The 23,877-nt window shown below is 43.5% G+C and overlaps 2 protein-coding genes across 9 annotated transcripts in view; both read left to right on the forward strand.

Moving 5' to 3' along the window:
• eif3c (eukaryotic translation initiation factor 3, subunit C) overlaps positions 1–13,794 on the forward strand; it is a 29,582-nt gene extending 15,788 nt beyond the window's left edge. For 2 of the 5 annotated variants that reach the window (XM_055930764.1, XM_055930765.1), the window contains exons 14-27: positions 243–430; positions 2,093–2,317; positions 4,257–4,448; positions 5,699–5,870; positions 6,804–6,963; positions 7,277–7,342; positions 7,915–8,002; positions 8,193–8,358; positions 9,190–9,234; positions 11,302–11,346; positions 11,550–11,597; positions 12,213–12,251; positions 12,826–12,864; positions 13,207–13,794. In XM_055930764.1, coding sequence (XP_055786739.1) covers positions 243–430; positions 2,093–2,317; positions 4,257–4,448; positions 5,699–5,870; positions 6,804–6,963; positions 7,277–7,342; positions 7,915–8,002; positions 8,193–8,358; positions 9,190–9,234; positions 11,302–11,346; positions 11,550–11,597; positions 12,213–12,251; positions 12,826–12,864; positions 13,207–13,430 — 1,697 coding nt within the window. In that variant the 3' untranslated portion in view covers positions 13,431–13,794. The remainder of the gene's footprint in view (positions 1–242; positions 431–2,092; positions 2,318–4,256; positions 4,449–5,698; positions 5,871–6,803; positions 6,964–7,276; positions 7,343–7,914; positions 8,003–8,192; positions 8,359–9,189; positions 9,235–11,301; positions 11,347–11,549; positions 11,598–12,212; positions 12,252–12,825; positions 12,865–13,206) is intronic. The other 3 variants (XM_055930766.1, XM_055930767.1, XM_055930768.1) reach the window with 2 other exon arrangements.
• Positions 13,795–16,240: 2,446 nt separating this feature from the next.
• prodh2 (proline dehydrogenase 2) overlaps positions 16,241–23,877 on the forward strand; it is a 30,085-nt gene continuing 22,448 nt past the window's right edge. For 2 of the 4 annotated variants that reach the window (XM_055930771.1, XM_055930772.1), the window contains exon 1: positions 16,405–18,802. The gene's annotated coding sequence lies outside the window, so the exon portion shown is untranslated. Of the gene's footprint in view, positions 16,322–16,404; positions 18,803–23,877 lie in introns of those variants that run through there. The other 2 variants (XM_055930773.1, XM_055930770.1) reach the window with 2 other exon arrangements.

Genomic DNA, 23,877 nt, shown 5'->3' on the forward strand with positions numbered 1-23,877 from the left:
CAAACTAAATTGATACTCAATCACTATAGACACGTATGAAGTAAAATTATTGATAGAGTAGACGGCAATAAAATTCCTATGAAAACCTGTACACCACAAATGATTGGGGTCACTTTTTTTTTACCTATAAAAACCCCATACCCATAATTAGTGTGTTTCCTTACCACTGCAGTTTGAGCTGATCTTTCACACTCCCTTGCGATCGTACATGATCATTCAATCACTCACTCCATCTCCCACAGAGTATGTGGACAACCTGAAGGATGAGGGGCGTGTATGCGGCATCATCGACCGCCTGCTGGGCTACCTGGAGACCAAGGGCAGCACGGAGGAGGTGTGCCGCGTCTACCTACGCCGCATCATGCACACCTACTATAAGTTTGACTACAAGGCTCACCGCCGCGCACTGGGCCTCCAGGGAGAGACCAAGGTAAGGAAACGGACAGAGACCCCAACATAGACACAGAATGACATCCTTGTCATGGGTACATTAAATATGGCAGCCGGTCCACACATCCTAGTACTCTAATGGTAATGTCTGTTTTAGTAATTCTATTTCTATGGACCCCAAGGCTGCATCTCAATTGTTTAAAATTACTTCATCTCTTTCTCGTTTGAAATTTCTGGATAGGAGAGGTATAAGCAATATGGCAGATACATACTAGGAATTTGTTCAGAACTTATCAGTAGACTATTGAGGGTAGAGGTCGACCGAAAATGATTTTTTAACGCCGATTCCAATTATTGGAGGACAAAAAAAAGGTGATTTATTATTTTATATATATATATATTTTATATATATATTTTTGTTTATATATATATACATTTGTAATGAAAATTACAACAATACTCAATGAACACTTGAACTTCATATAATACATAAATACAATTAATTTTATCTCAAATAAATAATGAAACATGTTAAATTTGGTTTAAATAATGCAAAAACAACGTGTTGAAGAGAGTGAAAGTATGAGCCACGTAAAAAAGCTAAAATCTAAGTTCCTTGCTCAGATCATATGAAAGCTGCTGGTTCTTTTTAACACGAGTCTTCCAATATTCCCAGTTAATCTCTCTAGGGTACGTGAGACGGTAGCGTCCCACCTCTTCAACAGCCAGTGAAAGTGCAGGGCGCCAAATTCAAATTCCTTCGGCCCCACTAAACAGTAGAGGCATCAGACAAGGTTCTAACGACTGTTGACATCTAGTGGAATACTTAGGAAGTGCAACATTACCAATATCCCACTGTATCTTCAATAGGAGCTGAGTTGAAAATCGACCAACCTCAGATTTCTCACTTCCTGGTTGGATTTTTTCTCAGGTTTTTGCCTGCTTGATGAGTTCTGTTATACTCACAGACATCGCAACGAGCCAGGCGGCCCTAACTACTGCATATACTCTGACTCTGCTTGCACTGAACACAAGAGAAGTGACACAATTTCCCTAGTTAATATTGCCTGCTAACATGAATATCTTAACTTATTATGCAGGTTTTAATAAATATACTTAAGTGACTTGATGTTTATGGTTAGGTACATTTTGTGCAACGATTGTACTTTTTTTGCAAATGCGCTTTTGTTAAATCATCACCGTTTGGCGAAGTTGAAGTAGGCTGTGATTCGATGACAAATTAACAGGCACCCCATTGATTATATGCAACGCAGGACAAGCTAGTTAACCTAGTAATATCATCAACCATGTGTACTTAACTAGTGATTATGTAAAGATGTTTTTTTATAAGTTTAATGCTAGCTAGCAGCTTACCTTGGCTCCTTGCAGCCTCAAATTCCTTTTGATGCTGCACTCGTGTAACAGGTGGTCAGCCTGCCACACAGTATCCTCGTGGATTGCAATGTAATTGGCGTCCAAAAAGGCAGATTACCGATTTTGGTATGAACTTGAAATCGGCCATAATTAATCGGCTGACCTCTTGAGGGCCCCCTAAATAGTCAATGGAATGCTTTTCGTGACTACGGAGTGTTAGTTGGTCACAAAATAATTATTATCCATGAGCTAATGTCATAACCCAACCTTGTACTCACCTCCCATGGAGTTATCACTCTCTCCCTCTCCACCTTTATCTCCCCCCTAGTCTGAGCAGGATGCGGAGGAGAGCGAGGGTGAGGACAGCGCCTTCATCATGGACCGCCTGTGCAAGTTCATCTACGCCAAGGACCGCACGGACCGCATCCGCACGTGCGCCATCCTGTGCCACATTTACCACCACGCGCTGCACTCGCGTTGGTACCAGGCCCGTGACCTGATGCTCATGAGCCACCTGCAGGATAATATTCAGCACGCCGACCCACCCGTACAGGTATGAACACGTGAATGTGGGACACAGCACCCGGGATGTCAAACTGTTCATACAAGCAGGGGCACCCTGCTGGGCAACATCCGCAGGGGTGTAAAATACTACTTTAGGTTTTTTGGGGGGGTATCTGTACTTTACTATTTATATTTTTGACCACTTTTTTATTTTTACCTCACTGCATTCCTAAAGAAAATGTACTTTTTACTCGATACATTTTTACTGACACACATTTTGAATTCTTAGCAGGACAGGAAAACTGTCTAATTCACACACTTATCAAGAGAACCTCCCTGGTCATCCCTACTGCCTCTCATCTGGCAGACTCACTTAACACATGCTTTAGTTTGTAAATGATGTCTGAGTGTTGGAGCGTGCCCCTGGCTACTCGTAAATAAAAAATGAAATGATGCCGTCTGGTTGGCTTAATATAAGGAATTTGAAATGATTAAGTGTATTTTAGCGTTTGCATTTACTTTTGAGACTTAAGCATATTTAAAACCAAATACTTTTACTGGGTGACTCACTTAAAAAAATGTAAGGTATCTTTTATTTTACTCAAGAATGGGTACTTTTTCCACCACTGATCATCCGGCACGCTACAGGGCACCAGACTTACTCTTTCCCCTGGTGGCTCTGGTGGCAGCAGCCCATGATTTGGTCACAACAGTTTGCTGTGGTGTCACACAATAGAAAACCTTTGCAATCATCTTACAAAGTCATATAACGTAATTCACAGTGCTACTAAGATTGTATGAATCAAGAAACGTTTTATTCTAACATGTCCAAACCAGGAATGCATAATTCAATATATTTTCATGTGCAACCTAAACTAGTGATTGTCATGAATTTTGGGTTGACAATTAGTCTTGCTATATTTACACTCCTAATTGTGCTCCAGAATTTGTGATTTCTTTTTTTTTGTAGAGATTAATTTACTTACATATTTTCGGATATTAGTATTTTTTTTAAAGTAAGTTTTATCATTGGAATGTGCTACAAAACGAGGCAGCGATGCACTTTCGGACCATGCGGATGTGTCCGAGCGGTCGTGTAGACTGGAGTGTTTATCCGACTGGATAAATGTTTTTATAAAATTATATTATGTCCCCCCCCCCCACTTCTAAAACCAAAGAAGTGGGGTAGTAATATCACACACACTTTGCTTTATTTGGGGCTTATTCACCATCTAAGGAAGTGGAAATTAAACTCATTATCTAGATCACTAAATATAATAAACTGCTTGTTAGATTAATTACAACTAACAGTACATTTAATATCCTAAACTTTGCCATGTACTACCCAATGATGTCTATATAGGCCTATGCAATCATCAGAAATGGCCGATACGCGCTTTGCCCGATCCGAATCTCAAAGATCCATACCAGTTTATTTGTTCTAGAAACGGTGCTAAAACACTATTTAGAGTTGAGAAAATAAACAAACACATGTAATGCCTACATAAAGCTGAGACCTTCCTTTCCTCAACTGTCGCAACAGTAGGTCCTTTCAAAACCGTTCTTTCTCGCGATTGAATTTTGAAATGTTGCGCAATCAGAACACATTTTCTTTCTCGGTCTACTCAAAGTGCTCAGGGGGGAGGGGGTGAGTCGCTCCTGCCAGCGAAACAGGGGCAGGGCAGACACTTTTATTGCAGGGATCAGGATAAGCCTGCTTGACCAAATCAAGCTTTTAGCCACCCCAAAAACAGAAAGCATTGTAGCCACCCCAAAAACAGAAAGCATTGTAGCCACCCCAAAAACAGAAAGCCTTGAAGTGATCAACTAGAATTTGCAGCTCGTACCGATGTGACCAAGAAAACATTGAACTTGCACAACCAAGTCAGTCTCAAAATTCGACTCAATTATTGCACTCTGGGGCCCTGCACATAAACTGTGTACACAGACTGATAGAACTCTGTGTGTGACCATGTTTCCCCCTCCAGATCCTGTACAACAGGACCATGGTGCAGCTGGGGATCTGTGCCTTCCGCCAGGGCATGATCAAGGACGCCCACAATGCCCTGCTGGACATCCAGTCGAGTGGCCGCGCCAAGGAACTGCTGGGCCAGGGCCTGCTCATGAGGAACATGCAGGAGAGGAATGCAGAACAGGAGAAGATCGAGAAGAGGCGACAGGTAAGCTATGGCTTGGCTAAGCTTAACTCAGCGGAAGAAACTACTGATAGACTAAGGCTAGGATAGGTTGAAGCCAGCAAGCAGAACAGTAGAGGATTGAAAATACACTACAGGTAGCCTAGGCTAGTCAAATACAGAGCAGAAGAGACGAGCGGTAGGTTAGGCTAAACCCAGCAGAACAGCTGACAGGAAGGCTAAACCCAGCAGAACAGCTGACAGGAAGGCTAAACCCAGCAGAACAGTTGACAGGAAGGCTAAACCCAGCAGAACAGTTGACAGGAAGGCTAAACCCAGCAGAACAGCTGACAGGAAGGCTAAACCCAGCAGAACAGTTGACAGGAAGGCTAAACCCAGCAGAACAGTTGACAGGAAGGCTAAACCCAGCAGAACAGCTGACAGGAAGGCTAAACCCAGCAGAACAGCTGACAGGAAGGCTAAACCCAGCAGAACAGCTGACAGGAAGGCTAAACCCAGCAGAACAGCTGACAGGAAGGCTAAACCCAGCAGAACAGCTGACAGGCAGGCTAAACCCAGCAGAACAGTTGACAGGCAGGCTAAACCCAGCAGAACAGTTGACAGGCAGGCTAAACCCAGCAGAACAGCTGATAGGAAGGCTAAACCCAGCAGAACAGTTGACAGGCAGGCTAAACCCAGCAGAACAGTTGACAGGCAGGCTAAACCCAGCAGAACAGCTGACAGGAAGGCTAAACCCAGCAGAACAGCTGACAGGAAGGCTAAACCCAGCAGAACAGCTGACAGGAAGGCTAAACCCAGCAGAACAGCTGACAGGAAGGCTAAACCCAGCAGAACAGCTGACAGGAAGGCTAAACCCAGCAGAACAGCTGACAGGAAGGCTAAACCCAGCAGAACAGTTGACAGGAAGGCTAAACCCAGCAGAACAGTTGACAGGAAGGCTACGCTAAACCCAATCAAGCAAAAGACAACACAGGTATGCTAGGCAAGGATAAACCCAGCCGAGCAGGAAATGATTGAGAAGAGACGACAGGTTGACCAATCTCGGCTAGTCAGACAGGTAGGCTATGCTATGCTAAACATGTGGGCTAGGCAAAACCCGACCGCGTAGGTTCCGAGCTGTAAAGCATTTGTCTGGAAAGATTAAATAAAGATGTTCCCGTTTGTTTAGGATGATGCACTGGAGCCTGTTTTGACTATTGTACAGTATTACACTGATGCACTACACTGACTGAGGGTTGGTTTTCGACATGACATTGTTATCCATCTTGTTCCAGGTGCCCTTCCACATGCACATTAACCTGGAGCTGCTGGAGTGCGTGTACCTGGTGTCTGCCATGCTGCTGGAGATCCCCTACATGGCGGCCCACGAGTTTGACGCCCGCCGCAGGATGATCAGCAAGCAGTTTCACCACCAGCTGAGGGTGGGCGAGAGGCAGCCCCTTCTCGGTGCGTACAGCAGACTGGTGACAAAGCAGGGTTGTGTTCATTAGGCCCCAAATGGAAGAAAGCAGACACGGACTACCTGGAACTTTTCAAAAAGAAACTAATTTTGGTTTTATAAAGTTTTCCGTTGCGTGCCATAATTAACTCTGCCTAGTTTAGGACCAAAGGGTGGGTGGGCACAAGTTACTCATGCCTAAAAAAAAGAGACAAGACTTAAGATGGGCAAAAAAAGGTTGTTTTATTTTGATTGGCCTCAAATATCCAGTAATCCTGAGATGTCAACACAGTGATTATTTAGAGATGTTGTGGTGACCGTATTACCGCCACAGGCAGTCAAATATTCACATGACCGTTGAGTCACGGTAATCTCCTCTTATGCACTCTGGACATGCGTTGGTAGTACCCAACTCACTAACGACACTTTAGCAAATGTTTTGTCGGGAAAACATGTTGCTATCGACGTTCCCGAACAGATTTCACTTGGCTTTCCCCATTTTTAAGCTGCAGGAACATGATTGGAGAGCCCATGGCCTACAGAGTTTGGGCGGGATTTCACCTGTGGCGCAGATGAAAAAAGGAGGATCTCACCTGCTACTCAGCTATATTTATTTCTGCGCAATAAGAAACAGTTTGAAAACTGGTTATTGGCAGAGAGGTTTAGGTGTTCCCCTCCCCACTCAGACCACTCTCTCTGACCAATTTCTCGCTTGAGAAATTGCTATTTTTCGAAGCTTTTTTTTCTCCTTCGCCCTTTTTGATCATTTTAATAGAAACAGGGTCCTAGTAAGGTACTTGGTTACCCAGAAATGATTTGACATTGAGATAAACACGGCTTAAGTTAAGATTGTATTGGTACTTGTCTCTATTAGCTGTACAGACACAACAAATGGCCATACAAACACTAAACGAATCCGTCCCCCTCCGTGCATCCTCCAGGACCCCCAGAGAGCATGCGCGAGCACGTGGTGGCGGCCAGCAAGTCCATGAAGATGGGCGACTGGCGCACCTGCCACTCGTTCATCATCAACGAGAAGATGAACAGCAAGGTGTGGGATCTGTTCCCCGAGACACAGTGTGTACGAGAGATGCTCGTCCGGTGAGTTTTTTTCGAAAATTGACACTAATTAAGGTCTGCGTCAACACCCCTCTTGTTCAACTGTCCCTGGTTTGATCAGTAGTCAGTATCATCCAATCTCGGCCTGGAATGGTTTAATAAAATGAATTCAATCAAGATCCTCAAATGGCTAATAAAACACTACCTTTTAGTAGCTTTCTTTATAAAAATTAAGTTGGTTTTTTTCACTATTACTATAATTGGTTATTTCATGACTGAACTAACGTTTCGGCAACACAGTGCGTCCTTCGGAGGTAGCATTCCTGTAACGTTTCCTGATGGTTTGTGGTTGCAGGAAGATCCAGGAGGAGTCTCTGAGGACCTACCTGTTCACCTACAGCAGCGTTTATGACTCCATCAGGTAATGACTTTTAAGACTGTTGGAGGTGGTTTCCCAGTTTGTCTTGGACTAAAAAGCACATTTAGTGGAGATTCTTAACTACTGTAGCCTGGTCCCTGACTGTTTGCGTTGTATAGCCAACAGCAATGACCATGGAGATTACTCTAGACTTGTTTCGAAAGTAGCCAGCCTTCCAAAATCCCATCTTGTTCACTATTTAAGTCAGGCGAACTTCACATTTTGGTTTTTGCCAAATTCGGCATTCACATTTGATTGGCGTTAGGTAGAAATCACGTTTCCTTTCAGTAAAGGCATTTGGTTGTCTTTGGTTTTGTCCATGTCTCTGTTTTAGTAGCCTGTGTGGTATTCATTTGTATCTAATGCGTGCATCTTTTTTTGGAATGTACCGTATTTTCATTTGAAGGTTGCGTCATTAGATTTGGGGTTGGGTCCCCAGAAATTCTGGCGAAAAAATGGTCTGGGACCAGGCTACATCTACTGTGCCTCCTCATATAATTGTCTAACCTGGTTAAAGAATGGATAAATACAATTCAGAGATCCCCCCCCCCCCCCCCCCCCTCTTTGTGTGTCAGTATGGAGACGCTGAATGAGATGTTTGAGCTGGAGCTGCCCACAGTGCACAGCATCATCAGCAAGATGATCATCAACGAGGAGCTCATGGTAAAACCCACGGCGTCGGTGATCTCAAAGGGCTGTGCGTTGCCGTGTGTAGACGTACAGCCCCATAGATTTAATTAAGCTACATGATATGATGTATAAATATGAAGGTGTAATATGTTCATGTCTGTGTCTGAATGGCTTTCTCCTGTGTATCTGTCTGTCCGTGTGTGTCATGTCTCCCCTCACACAGGCGTCCCTGGACCAGCCCACCCAGACTGTGGTGATGCACCGCACAGAGCCCACCTCCCTGCAGAACATGGCCCTGCAGCTGGCCGAGAAGCTGGGCGGCCTGGTGGAGAACAATGAGCGCATCTTTGACCTCAAGCAGGGCGTGTATGGTGGCTACTTCAACAGAGGTTAGTGGGGCTGCCCCATAGAATGCATGCAGACCTGCCAACCTGCACGCATTTTGCCTATCATACACACATTTTGAGGCCAAAGTACACTGGTATGAAAAACTACCTCAACTAGAACTGGTCAGTTCACCAATGACGACAAGGCATGTTGAATGAATGGTAGCCTGGTAGTCAGACCAAACTTGACTGGTTGTCAGGGATGGAGATCTGAAAAAAGCTACTATAGGCCTAGTTGTTTCATATTACAATGAGCCTACAGTAAGTATCCAGCAAATGCATTTTTCTGAGTTTTGTTCCCAAACAAAATTAAGACGGTTTACGACTATCCACATATTTAATAAGAATGATCGTTACCCCTAAATTGTACCTAAAATAATTGCGACGAGCTCAATTTCATTTAGGATCAAACAGGACTTCTGTGTTGGCTTCATGTTTTTATATAATTTTGGACTGTTTCAGGAAATGGCAGTTACAGGTTTTTAAAGAATGCTAAATGCTCCAACTTCGGACCTCCCCTCTACCCATCAGGCCTACACCAGCACAGCCTTGTCACAAAATCCTAGGGAGAGCCCTGATTTTGTTAATTTGGACGCATGGAGTAGACTTATATGCCTTACTCCTACATAGTCCCAACGATCACAAATACTAGCAAACTGATTATGTATCAGTATTTTGTTTAAATATGCCCAGTTAAGTGAGATGAAAATTGCCACTATGCCACTTACTGAATCCTCTTGGTGCCTTGGGACACGACACATAAGGCACCTCATACCACAAGTAACACCGACTGTAAGTGATTTGTTGGGCCCTGTATGTGTGTGTGTCTTACAGATCAGAAAGGTGGCTACCAGCAGAAGCAGGGTGGTTACAACAGAGGTAAGTGTTTCTCCGTACCACTGACCACAATATTATCCTTAGCCAACCTGCATGTTTCTTACAGTAGATGCATCGCAGGAAGCCGCTGTCCTGAATGTTTAAGTTATCCCCCCCCCCCCCCCCCCCAATATTGAAAGTTAATTATGATGCATGATTTATTGAATGTGTTAAGACGTTTGAGTGTATTGCCTATTTCACAGTACTGGGCCCAGCCAAGCTGTATTGCGATGGCCTGGATACACATCCACTATAAATCCTGGAACCGTGCTTGAGAGAATGTGAAAATAAAATGTTAAGCTAGCCCAATACAAGTATGGCTGGCACGATAGTGTGAAAAAGATATTGGTGTGCATGTGCGCCTGGAGGCAATAGACATATTTTATTTCTCACACGATACATATGTACGGCGCATTCGGAAAGTATTCAGACCCCTTCCCTTTTCCCACATTTTTGTTACGTTACAGCCTTATTCTAAAATGGATTCAATATTTTTTACCCTCGTCAATCTACACACTACCCCATAATGAGCAAGCGAAAAACATTTTTTTTATAGAAATGTTTGCATATGTATAAAAAATAAACAGATACCATATCTGTTTGGCCGGGGTAAGCCGTCATGTAAGTATTCAGACCCTTTGCTATGGGACGTGAAATTCAGTGTCCTGTTTCCATTGATCATCCTTGAGATGTTTCTACATCTTGATTGGAGTCATCCTATGGGAAATTCAATAGATTGGACATGATCCAGGCTGTATCACATCCGGCCGTGATTGGGAGTCCCATAGGGCGGTGCACAATTGGTCCGGCGTCGTCCAGGTTTGGCCGGGTAGGCCGTCTTTGTAAATAAGAATTTGTTCTTAAATGACTTGCCTGGTTAAATATAGGTTCAATAAACAACGATAAATATTTGGAAAGGCACACACCTGTCTAAGGTCCCATGGTTGAGGTCGAAGGAATTGTCCATAGAGCTCCAAGACAGGATTGTGTCAAGTCACAGATCTGGAGAAGGGTACTAAAACATTTCTGCAGCATTGAAGAACACAGTGGCCTCCATCATTCGTAAATGGAAGACGTTTGGAACCACCAAGACTCTTCCTAGAGCCGGCTGCCCGGCCAAACTGGGCAATCAGGGGAGAAAGGCCTTGGTCAGGGAGGTGACCAAGAACCCGACGGTCACCGATAGAGCTCTATATTTCCTCTGTGGAGATGGGAGAACCTTCCAGAAGGACAACCATCTCTGCAGCACTCAACCAATTGGGCATTTTATGGTACACTGGCCAGACGGAAGCCACTCCTCTGTAAAAGGCACATGACAGCCCGCTTGGAGTTTGCCAAAAGGCACCTAAAGACTCTCAGAGCATTAGAAACGAGATTCTCTGGTCTGATGAAACCAAGATTGAACTCTGTGGCCTTAATGCCAAGCATCCCGTCTAGAGGAAACCTAGCCCCATCCCTACGGTGAAGCATGGTGGTGGAAGCATCATGCTGTGGGGATGTTTTTCAGCGGGAGCGACTGGGAAGATCCTTGATGGAAACCAGCTCCAGGGTGCTCAGGGCCTCAGACTGTGGCGAAGCACACAGCCAAGAAAACGCAGGAGTGGCTTCGGGACAAGTCTATGTCCTTGAGTGGACTGAGCCCGGACCTGAACCCGATCGACCATCTCTGGAGAGACCCGAAAATAGCTTAGCGGCAACCCTCCCCATCGTACCTGAAAGAGCTTGAGAAGATCTGCAGAGAAGAATGGGAGAAACTCCCCAAATACAGGTGTGCCAAGCTTGTAGCGTCATACCCAAGAAGACTCGAGGTTGTAATCACTGCCAAAGATGCTTCATCAAAGTACTGAGTAAAGGGTCTGAATACTTATGTAAATATGATATTTCAGTTTTTGCATTGTCATTAAAATAAGGCTGTAATGTAACAATCTGGGAAAAGTCAAGGGGTCTGAATACTTTGACGGCACTTTATATTTTGTATGATTTAAAAAAAAAAAAATGTGTTTGTCTACTCCCACGCTCATTGCATGCCACAGCTGTGTTTTCTAAACTGTTTTCACTGTACGGTTTCAGACCAGAGAGGCAGTTACCAACAGAAGCAAGGCGGTTACAACCGAGGTGTTTGAAATAACTGATTGAAATGCATGATTGTCGGAATATTATGAGAGCGACTGTATTTGTCATATTTCAGTGTTTATGTGAGTGAGAAACAAATAGTATATGTATGTAGTCAAATGTTTTTTTTTATCCCCTTTGTGTGTGTGTGTATGCCCAAGACGTGTCACAGCTTTGTGTCTGTCTAAACTGTTGTGTGTTTTCAGATGGTCAGAGAGGCGGCTACCAACAGAAGCAGGGAGGTTACAACAGAGGTGCTTATGACCCAATTTATACCTCTATTTTCTAATGGAAGTCTTTTTTTGGGGGGGGGGGGGGTGTCCTGCTATTTTTAAAGTCACTATCAGTGAGCAGCTCTCCCCTCTGTCTATGAATGATAAGACATCTGGATTTGACCCCAGGTGGCGGCAACAACTATCTTTTTAACGTCTACATTGTAACGTGTAATAATTTTATGTAATGTATACCATCACAGTAATATGCGTTGGTTGTCTTTAGGCAATTCTTCAGAAACATTGGGATACTATAAGTTAGAATTTCTAAGAACACAATGTATTTATTACTGTACTGTGTACATACTGTGTCATAGTTTTTTTGTGTTTAATACATTTCAGCTTTGGATTGCTCTAGCTAAAACTATGAAACTGAAAGAACATGTATTTGAACCAAATAACAGCTTCTTGCTATGATGAGATTATATTATATTTTTTACCTAAGCCCGCATGCAATGTCTAGTGACAAACACCTAAAGAACACAAATGTATAGACATTATAACTGTAGTTATAGAAGTGCATAAGTAAGTTGTGAATTATATTGGCCACATTGAATTGTGGATTTGCTCGTGCTTACAGTTTCTGGTTGGTTTCAGATGGCGGCGGTTACCAACAGAGGGGCGGTTACAACCGAGGTGCTTATCAACCATTTTATACCACCTTTATTTTCTCTTATCAATTTTTCTTCTGTTTATTCTAAAAGCCACCTTCAGTAAGCTGCTCTCCCCTTTTTCTCCCGTTCCGCAATGTCCGAGCCTTGGGCACTATTAACTGTAGTCTAGAACCAATGGGATTTCATGCCTATAGAATCCAAATGTAAAAATCTACTTTAAGTACTAACTCCATTTAATATATACCATTGTAAAAAAAAAAATATATATATATATATATTTTTTTTTTTTTACAAAAAAATATATATATAAAAATGCATTGGGTATATTTAGGTAGGTCTAAAGAAACCGGTATTTCAAACCTATTAAATTAACTTTATTTTTCTTTTGGGGAAAAAAAAATTTCTTTGTGGATCGCTTGATCGCTAAAACTCTGAAACAGAATGAACATGTATTTGAATCCAGTAAAAAAGTACCTTTAAATCTGCATGGAAATAAAAACAACTAACCACTGCATAAGCAGAAATGCAAAAAAAAGTCATTTGAAGGTTATACTGGACATGCCTGGCTGATGTTTACCGTTTCTGGTTGGTTTCAGATGGAGGCGGTTACCAACAGAGGGGCGGTTACAACCGAGGTGCTTATGGATTTATGCCTCCTTTATCCTATAAATATCAGAATTCTACTTTAGTTTGTTTGTTAAAGCCACAGTCTGTGACCCGCAGTCCCCTCTCATCCTCCCTCTCCATGCCTGAGCCTTTTGGCTACTCTACCCCCCCCACGCGCGCACACACCATTCTCTCTCGCAGTCTTTCACTTCTGTTCTTCGCACAACTTGTTAGTATTAGCCCACGTATATTGTGATATGTCTAGTCAGCTCATTTTGTCTGGACATTGTAGTGTCACTGTTCTGGTCACATTTTCCTAATTTAATCTCTGACTTGTTATTTTTTTTGTCCATCTCTGGTCCTCTCCACAGACGGAAACAGAGGAGGTGGTGGTGGCTACCAGGGCCAGAACAGGGGAGGCTACCAGGGAGGCGGGGGCTACCAGGGAGGCGGGGGCTACCAGGGAGGCGGGGGCTACCAGGGAGGCGGGGGCTACCAGGGAGGCGGGGGTTACCAGGGAGGCGGGGGCTACCAGGGAGGCTACAGGGGGGGCTACAAAGGGGGCTACCAGAACCAGGATAGGAGAGACTACTGAGCCAAAGGAACCTGGTGTAACAGAGCCAGCCAGTCTTCATTCCAAACATCATCTTGGGTTACATCACTTGACATTGCTCCTCTACTACACTATTCTCCCTTTGTACCACATTAATCCGCTTTCCCTGCTTGAAAACTGTCAGCTTCCGTATGTATGAATACTTTGTAGTGTAATATCACTATTGACTACTCTTTTTGTCGAGTGTGACTGCTTTTTCGACTAATTGAGTTTTTAATAATTGTGTATTGACAAGATTACTGCATTTGCAGTGTGACAGGTTTTCTTTTGGCAGTGTAGTCGGGGCAGATGTGTCAAGTGACGTTTTTGTCAGTGGTAACCAGCGAAATAAACATTATTGAATGAATACATGCTTTGACTGTTTGACTGAAAAATGGTAACGACTACAGCATCTAGTGTGTGTGTACACACATTTTCAGTGATTGCTGCTTGATCTGCTTTAATCTTTTCTGCACACATTAATTTCCCCATTCTATTTGTCTGTTCAGTTGGTTTTCAACATGTTCCCACATTTTCTGAAGTTTGGCATGTATTAATAAAAAACAATCCTCTGAATAAGGTATTCAATGACTTTAGACTAGGCACGGTTTGCCCCAACATCCTCTGGAACTCGAATAGAGAGTGCATCATCTGTTGGGGTGGTATGCAAATTGGAGAGTGGGCCTAGGGTTAATGGTGCTGTGGGTCATGACGGGCCTTTCAAAGCACTTCATGGCTACAGACGTGAGTGCTACGGGTCGGTCATTTACGCACCACAGGGATTATGGTGGTCTGCTTGAAACATGTTGGTATTACAGATTCAGACAAGGAGAGGTTGGAAATGTCGGTGAAGAGTCTTGCCAGTTGGTCAGCGCATGCTCGGAGAATACGTCCTGGTAATCCGTCTGGCCCTGCGGCCTTGTGAATGTTGACCTGTTTTAAAGGTCTTACATCGACTATGGAGAGTGATCAGTCGCCCGGAACAGCTGATGCTCTCATGCGTGTTTCAGTGTTACTTGCCTTGAAGCAAACAGAAGTAATTTAGCTTGTCTGGTAGGCTTGTGTCCCTGGGCAGTTTGCAGCTGTGCTTCCCTTTTGTAGTCTGTAATAGTTTGCAAGCCCTGCCACATCCAACGAGCGTCGGAGCCGGTGTGGTCTTTCAATCTTAGTCCTGTATTGACACTTTGCCTGTTTGATGGTTCGTCGGAGGGCATAGCGGGATTTCTTATAAGCTTCTGAGTTAGAGTCCTGCTCCTTGAAAGCAGCGCAGTATGGATGCAGGAATTATTTTAGTGGACGAATGTGAGCAAGCCTTTTGAAGTGATTGTCAATCAGCTGATAACATGACTGGTTATGTTTAATGCCAGTCCATTTTAAAAGTTAAACGACACATCTTTACTATTAGGCCCTGATATCCTATTTAAATTAATAGAATTACATGTGGAAACTCCATGTTGAGGTTCCCTCCCCCCAAAAATTGGTGCACGCGCAAAATAAGAAATGTTCTGTACCGGGAAATTAAATCTACTTTCGCTCCTGAACAGGTGCAACCACGTCAAAGGCTGTTGAATGATGGTGCACACCGTCATGGGGAAACATGTCGTCCAGTACCATCTGTCAAGGAACATAGCAAACTTTGAGGCGAACATAACACACAACTATTCAAGGCAGTCTGGAGTTAATATTTTCCTCTGGGACAGTTAGCTTGGTCTACCTTGGGGCAAAGTCTTTTACCTCCAACTCCTCTAAACAACTATCTGTTTAACACCTGTCCCTTTCTCTCTGCCATTTCTGGGTCATTCTAACATCTGTGGTTTTCCCAGCATCCTCTATGATCTATTGGTCGAGTCAAGTTCCTTCCCGACTACTGTAGTCGGGCATCAAATTGCTATGTCATATGAAGTGGTAGCTGATAAGTTAAACACCTACCCAAGCATTGTGAGTTCCAGCAGGGGTCTGCGATGTTGACAGGCAGGAACGCCACCTTTATTTTGGGTGGTTTCCATTCTCTTGGTCTGGGAAAAGGGGGGAACAGAAGAGAAGTTGGGGTCTGGGGAAAAAGAAGACGGAGTTTATTTCCAATTTTTGGTCCAAAATGAGCAGAGAGGAGAAAATACCTGGCTTATACAATATGAATAAAACAAAATATTGCCACAAGTGGTATAGCTACACAAATGGTCTGACATTTTGAATGATTTCCTGTTTTTAAGTTAATCGAGGTCAATGATTTTTATATTGGTTGTCGAGTCAATTATACCTTGTCAATTTTATCAATGGGTGTACAATATAATTAATTTAAAAGTACAAAAATTGATGTAGCAATCACAGATTGCAACTTTGAGCTACATTGTTGGTTAATAACTGGAGTAACAATGCACTTTGTGAAAAGCATTTATCTTCATAGAAAACCAGTGAGTAGAAAAAAAATGTGGGTTGATTTTTGCATGTCAATTTCATTGGGGTTACTCATCAGCAGAGAAACTAGTGCCGTTTTGTTTTGATGAATTAAAAGCTCTGAAATCTTTCACTCGTCTGTCAGATGGAACTACTACAACCATTGATCTGTACGGTATTGCCGATGATACTTTGGATCCAACGCGGGCTTGACATTACTACAACCATTGATTTGTAAGGTTTTGCCAATGACTGGGATCCAACATGGGCTTGACACTGATTTGAAAGGGCTTGACAATTACATTTTGGATCCAACTTGGACTTGACACCAATTATTTGTGCTCTCCGAGGTGAATCTGATGTTTACTCAAGTTAGCCACTCATTAACTAGCTAGTTACCCAATAAATGGTACAACACGTTTGTGTCCACCCCCATAGAACCTCCCTCTAGATGACATTTGTCAATCGACTGGTGACAGACCGTGTACTCTGGACATACGGTAAGGTTTCCTTTGCTTTTTCTGTCTTGGTCTTTATTAGCGATGGGCACCTATATATATATCTTTTATATTGATTTGCATTTTAAATAACAAAAAAACTAATTTTATAGTATATAGACATTCACATATCAAATTTCACTTCTTTAAATCAACTGTGGCAGTGCAACTAAGATAATACCTCAGACAATTGTCATTCTTACATTTTGTTTGAGTACTACTGTTATACAAAATATGCATATTTCTACTGAGTGACATGCCTAAAAGATCAAATGTTTTTTTGTCAATTTAGTGTATTTTCATCCAAATATAAGTTTCAAATCATAACATTGCTGAATGACCACTTGTGTTACGTTAAAGTGTTACAACTGTCCCATATAACATTACTATTAACCCTGCTATTGCGGTTAGTTGTAACATCAGGACTTTTTTGGATTAAGACAGAATTGTAAAAATTCCACATTTAGCACAGGTGTCTAAACTATACTAATAGTTAGCAGGCAAATAAATGTAAGTTACCTTTGTGAAATGTAGAACTCTCTACATCAAACAGTTTTAGAATAAATCCAATTTTAATAAACAACTCCAAAATGCGTTACAACTGTCCCCAGTCTACCCTACAGAAACAGTGCAGGAATCTAGGTTACACTGTTAACAATTTTAAAAAACAGTTTCACCTTCATCTGGACATGGTGTCGTGTTGTTTACTCCACAACGATAAACTTGTATTTCTGCAGTTCAACACTCACTTCTATGTACAGTATATGGACATCAGGTTTTATCTTAGCTAGACAATACTCGCCTGATGTTCAAGTGCAATCTTACTGCTCTGAATCAGCAAAATAATGCAACAAAAACCACAAACATGTCATACATTGAGTAGTACTTCTTTGTAAGTCAGCATCACTTAAATAGAGTTCATGGGAATTTGCAACAGAGGACGGTTTAAGCAGGGAGAGAATGGAGGCACACAGAGTAGGGGAAAGTAGGGTAAGTTGATCCAAAGGTTTAGTTGAGCCGCCCCTTGTTTCTGTGAAACCATACACAAAATGAATCATGAAACCAAATATTTAGGAAGAGGTCATCATTTCATGAAGTCTGCGAAGGAGGAAACCACATGGAAAAAGTGGTAAGCAACCTAGGTCCAAAAAACTGATTTCACAAAGTCCAAATAATTTGCTATAGGTTTCATGATGTTTGTATCTAAATCAAAGTAGAAGATTATTTTATTCATCATTTGGGGTCTCTATAAGCTACAATATGACGCCCTAAAACAGGGGTGTCAAACTCATTCCATGGAGGGCCTAGTGTCTGAGGGGAGTTCCTGCAGACACTCCATGGAATTAAGTGCCCTAAACCTAGCATGAAAGTGAATATTTGCAGCTTTGTGGGCTATATAGTCAAAATGTTTGCTTTGTTTACATTGTCAGTTTTATGCATAATATGCATAGTATTTTTTCAATGTGTCATGCATATGAATTCAAAACTGCATTTTTGTTAAAGAGCAGACATCATCATGCCCCATGTATACAAATGTAAATCAAGCAGGGGTCAAGCCCCGCTTGAGGTTCTTGACAGAGCAGCCAAGGAAGTGAGAGAAGGTAAGAAATCCATTTGAGCAGAAGCAAGAGTTGAAAAAATAGACTGACACTGAAGAGGTACAATTGGCAACAAAATGTAAAGAACAAGTACCTGTGTGAAAGAGAGGCTATGATAGAGTAGCAGAGGCATACTGGTCTTATCTGATGACATGGAGTCTGAGCTTGCTAAACATGTCACGAATTTCGCAGACCAGTTTCACGGTCTTAGTAGCCTCAAATGCAGAGAACTTGCCTACGAATTGGCATATCGAAACAACATCCATGTCCCAGACAATTGGTCGAGAAATGGAAGGGTAAGTGATGTTGAACAGAGGAATCTACAAGTAACTGACAAAATAATGGCAACACTTGAGTAAATGAGGGCTCTGGCGGCTGTTATGGTATGGGGTGGATTTTCCTGTCATCGTTTAGGTCCACTCAACCCCTTAGAGGGCAAGGTAAACGGCAGTAAATACAAAGCCATTCTGAGTGATCACATTCAACCTATGGTGAATCATCTCTATCCTGATGGGAGCGGATGACAATGCCTCCATCCACAGGGCACGAGTAGTCACTGAATGGTTTGATGAGCATGAAAACGATGTAAACCATATGCAATAGCCGTCTCGGTCTCCAGATCTCAACCCAATTGAACATTTATGCAAGATTCTGGAGCGGCGCGAGGTGATAGCTGCCGTTTTACGATCTAACCAATTGTGTTTGTTTCTGTCACTGTGTCTTATGACTGAAAAGGACAGCGATTACTCACCCCGTACTGGAGGAATACTTTTTCTCCAACGAGTCAGACGGGAAGGATTTACTTCAGATGCCCGACAAGTCCCTCCCCGTCATTCGCAGGAGAAAGAGACGAAGATTGGGGTGCCTTATAAGGATCCGACGACGAGTGGATAATCTGCCGATGGTGATCAGTCCTATTAGCCAAAGTACAATCATTGGATAATAAAATAGAAGAGCTACTAGCACATATATCCTACCAACGGGACATTAAAAACTTTAATATCTTATGTTTCACCGAGTCGTGGCTGAACGACGACATGAATAACATACAGATGGCAGGTTTTAAGCCCTTTCGGCAGGATAGAACAAGCGGCCTCTGGTAAGATAATGGTCTGTGGTCTATGTATTTTGTAAACATCAGCTGGTGCACAATATCTAAGGAAGTCTCAAGGTTTTGCTCACCTAAGGTCATGAAAAGCTGTAGACCACAATATCTACCAAGAGAGTTTTCATCTGTATTTTTCGTAGCTCTCTGCATACCACCATATACCGATGTGGCACTAAGACTGCACTCAATGAGCGGTATTCCGCCATAAGCAAACAGAAAAACGCTCATCCAGAGGCAGTCTCGGGGACTTTAATGCAGGGAAACTTTTTACCTCATGTTAAATGTGCAACCAGAGTGGGAAAAAACTCTAGACCACCTTTACTCGACACACAGAGACTTGTACAAAGCTCTCCCTCGCCCCCCATTTGGCAAATCTGACCATAATTCTATCCTCCTGATTCCTGCTGTGAGCGGACCAAGTATTTTTTGTCTGTTGCGGAAAAGTGGAATAAACGAGTCGGGAGCAGAACATAGAACAAAGTTCTCTATGGAGGTATCTTTTCTTCTCCCACAACCAAGGATGATCTCAAAAGGATAACACACATCTTCTTTAAAGGAATAAGGAAAACAAGGTCACTTTTAACTATAACATACATCAAGAGTGTGTCGCCGTCTTAACCATACGTTTGTGGAGAGTTCATTTCTGCTGGTGGAGAGAATCAGTGTTTGCCATTGCCAAGAGGTAGTCCGTTCCTTTCGTCTCTCGTCTATCAAGTAAGTCCTCCGTTTGGAGAATCAACACGTCATTTTCCCACGAGCTCCCCCTACTACTGGTTCTCCCGTATCTTATGTAGGAGGAAGAGAATAGGTGATTAGTGCCGCCAGGTGTGATTAACTGCATCTGATCCCCTGTACTCACATGCTGGCCTGGGCTACAATCAGTCGCCTGCTCCCTGGTGGTCCTTCCACACTGTTTACAAATAAAAACCGAAGCAGTGACTCGGTCAATAAGAAAGTGGTCAGACGAAGCAAATGCTAAGTTACAGGACTGTTTTGCTAGCACAGACTGGATTATGTTCGGGATTCTTCCTATGGCATTGAGGAGTACACCACTTCAGTCACTGACTTCATCAGTAAGTGCATCGATGACGTCATCCCCACAGTGACCGTACGTACATACCCCAGCCAGAAGCCATGGATTACAGGCAACATCCGCACTGAGCTAAAGGGTAGAGCTGCCGCTTTCAAGGAGCGGGACTTTAACCCCTTTAACCCAGCTTATAAGAAATCCTGCTAGACAAAGCATCAATACAGGACTAAGATTGAATCGTACTACACCAGCTCCGATGCTCGTCGGATATGGCAGGACTTGCAAACTATTACAGACTACAAAGGGAAGCAACAGCTGCGAGCTGCCCAGTGACACAAGCCTACCAGACGAGCTAAATTACTTCTATGCTCGCTTCGAGGCAAGTAACACTGAAAAATGCATGAGCGCATCAGCTGTTCCGGACGACTGTGTGATCACGCTCTCCGTAGCCGATGTGAGTAAGACCTTTAAACAGGTCAACATTCACAGGCCGCAAGGCCAGACGGATTTCCAGGACTTGTACTCCGAGCATGCGCTGACGAACTGGCAGGTGTCTTCACTGACATTTTCAACTTGTCCCTGACGGAGTCTGTAATACCAACATGTTTCAAGCAGACCACCATAGTCCCTGTGCCCAAGAACACTAAGGAACCTGCCTAAATGATTACCAACCCTTGCCCTCACGTCTGTAGCCATGAAGTGCTTGGAAAGACAGGTCATGGCTCACATCAACCACATTATCCCAGAAACCCTAGGCCCACTCCAATTTGAAAACTGCTCTAACAGATCCACAGACACTGCCCTTTCCCACCTGGACAAAAGGAGCACCTATGTGAGAATGCTATTCATTGACTACAGCTCAGCGTTCAACACCGTAGTGCCCTCAATGCTCATCACTAAGCTAAGGACACTGGGACTAAACACCTCCTTCTGCAACTAGATCCTGGACTTCCAGACGGGACGCCCCCAGGTGGTAAGGGTAGGTAACAACACATCCGCCTCGCTGATCCTCAACACGGGGCCCCTCAGGGGTGTGTGCTCAGTCCCCTCCTGTACTCCCTGTTCAGTCCCCTCCTGTACTCCCTGCTCAGTTCCCTCCTGTACTCCCTGTTCAGTCCCCTCCTGTACTCCCTGTTCACCCATGACTGCACGGCCAGGTACGACTCCAACACCATCATTAAGTTTGCTGATGACACAACAGTAGTAGGCCTGATCACCAACAACGATGTGACAGCCTACAGGGAGGAGGTCAGAGACCTGGCCGTGTGGTGCGAGGACAACAACCTCTCCCTCAACGTGATCAAGACAAAGGAGATGATTGTGGACTACAGGATAAGGAGAACCGAGCACGCCCCCATTCTCATCGACAAGGCTGTAGTGGAGCAGGTTGAGAGCATCAAGTTCCTTGGTGACCACATCACCAACAAACTAACATGGTCCAAACACAATAAGACAGTCGTGAATAGGGCACGACAATGCCTATTCCCCCAGGAGACTGAAAAGATCTTCAAAAGGTTCTACAGCTGCACCAACGAGAGCATCCTGACTGGTTGCATCACTGCCTGGTATGGCAACTGCTCGGCCTCCGACCGCAAGGTGCTACAGAGGGTAGTGCGATGGCCCAGTACATCACTGGGGCCAAGCTTCCTGCCTTTCAGGACCTCTATACAAGGCGGTGTCAGAGGAAGGCCCTCAAAATTGTCAAAGACTCCAGCCAGGAGGGCCTCCTGGTTGGCACAGTGGTCTAGGGCACTGCATCGCAGTGCTAGCTGCGCCACCAGAGTCTCTGGGTTCGCGCCCAGGCTCTGTCGCAGCCGGCCGCGACCGGGAGGTCCGTGGGGCGACGCACAATTGGCATAGCATCGTCCGGGTTAGGGAGGGTTTGGCCGGTAGGGATATCCTTGTCTCATCGCGCTCCAGCGACTCCTGTGGCGGGCCGGGCGCAGTGCGCGCTAACCAAGGGGGCCAGGTACACGGTGTTTCCTCCGACACATTGGTGCGGCTGGCTTCCGGGTTGGAGGCGCGCTGTGTTAAGAAGCAGTGCGGCTTGGTTGGGTTGTGCTTCGGAGGACGCATGGCTTTCGACCTTCGTCTCTCCCAAGCCCGTACGGGAGTTGTAGCGATGAGACAAGATAGTAATTACTAGCGATTGGATACCACGAAAATTGGGGAGAAAATGGGATAAAATTAAAAGTAAAAAAAAAGAATGCATTTTTTTTTTTTTTTTAAAGACTCCAGCCAGCCTAGTCATAGACTGTTCTCTCTGCTTCCGCAAGGCAAGTGGTACTGGAGCGCCAAGTCTAGGTCCAAGAGGCTTCTGCTTTTACTCCCAAGCCATAAGACTCCTGAACAGCTAATCAAAAGGCTACCCAGAACCCTCTTTTACGCTGCTGCTACTCTCTGTTTATTATCTACGCATAGTCACTTTAACTCTACCTACATGTACATATTACCTCAATTACCTCGACTAACCGGTGCCCCCGCACATTGACTCTGTACCGGTACCCCCTGTATATAGCCTCGCCATTGTTATTTTACCGCTGCTGTTTAATTAATTGTTACTTTTATCTTCAATTTTTTTCTTGACATGTATTTTTTCTTAACCAACAATGCTTTAAGAAGTTTTAAGGGCCTGTAAGTAAGCATTTCACAGTACGGTTGTATTCTGTGCATGTGACAAATACAATTTGATTTGATTTGACAGTGTTTTCCACCACAATCAACAAAACACCAAATGATGGAATTTCTCTCTGAAGAATGGTGCCACCCTCCAATAGTGTTCCAGACATTTGTAGAATCTATGCCAATGGACATTGAAGCTGCTTTGGTGGCTCGTGGTGGTCCAAAGACACTTTATGTTGGTGTTTCCATTATTTTGGTTACCTGTATATATCAATGTAGACATACATTTAAGATATACAATATACCACACCCCATTCCATTAATCAAACTTTTACCTACTAGCACCAACACCCACTTACCCCAAGGCAGCTCAACTTACCCTGTCCTCATACTCAACTTACCCTATATCCGGGGTAAGTTGTGCCAAGAGATCACTTTTTTTAGACAAGCTATGTTTTCAAAACTTTTATGTTTACATTCATTCTGATTATTTCCAGGGAAACACAACATCCTGAAATATATGTAGATATATTTCTTTAGAAAGAATACAATATTTCCCTTGACCTAGTATTGCTGAATGTAAAAAATGGCTCTACTTCACATTTGGAGAGAAACAGAGAGACATCCTTTGATGATCTATCAGCAGGCAATTAAGTATAATAAGTTGAGAGCCTGTGAGAAGGTCTGTGAGAGGGTTTTGTGCATGAAGGTGTCATGATACTGATGATTTGTTGCCACAGGTGGTTTGTTTACGTTTCTACCGTTGTGGCTAGATGGAGTAGGGCTACCGCTCTATCTAGTGGTCGCGTCGAGGACAACAGCTGTTGACATTGTAGCTAATCCTAAAGGCGTCCTCATGCTTCCTAGCCGAAACAGTTCAGTAGAGTTTGTGCATATATTATGACGACAATTTGTGACGTTTTTGTTAGTTTTGGACTTCAGTGAGGGTTTTTTCGACTGTTCAGGTACTCATCATTTTTTTTCTGGAGGCAAGCCGAAATTCGGAGCCAAAGTCTACGCCCCTTCGTCGGTGATTGGTCAACAGTAGCGATTCTTCAATAAAGGCTTTGTTGTCATTCAACGAGAGACGACTCATTTTCATGCACATTTTTCATTGAAAAATAATGCACCAAACCCGTTTCCTTACCTTAACCTCATTCTCCTAACCTGCCATGTTTATTCACCTAACCTGCCACGTTAA

Source organism: Salvelinus fontinalis, chromosome 8, assembly GCF_029448725.1.
Source record: "Salvelinus fontinalis isolate EN_2023a chromosome 8, ASM2944872v1, whole genome shotgun sequence".
NCBI lineage: Eukaryota > Metazoa > Chordata > Actinopteri > Salmoniformes > Salmonidae > Salvelinus > Salvelinus fontinalis.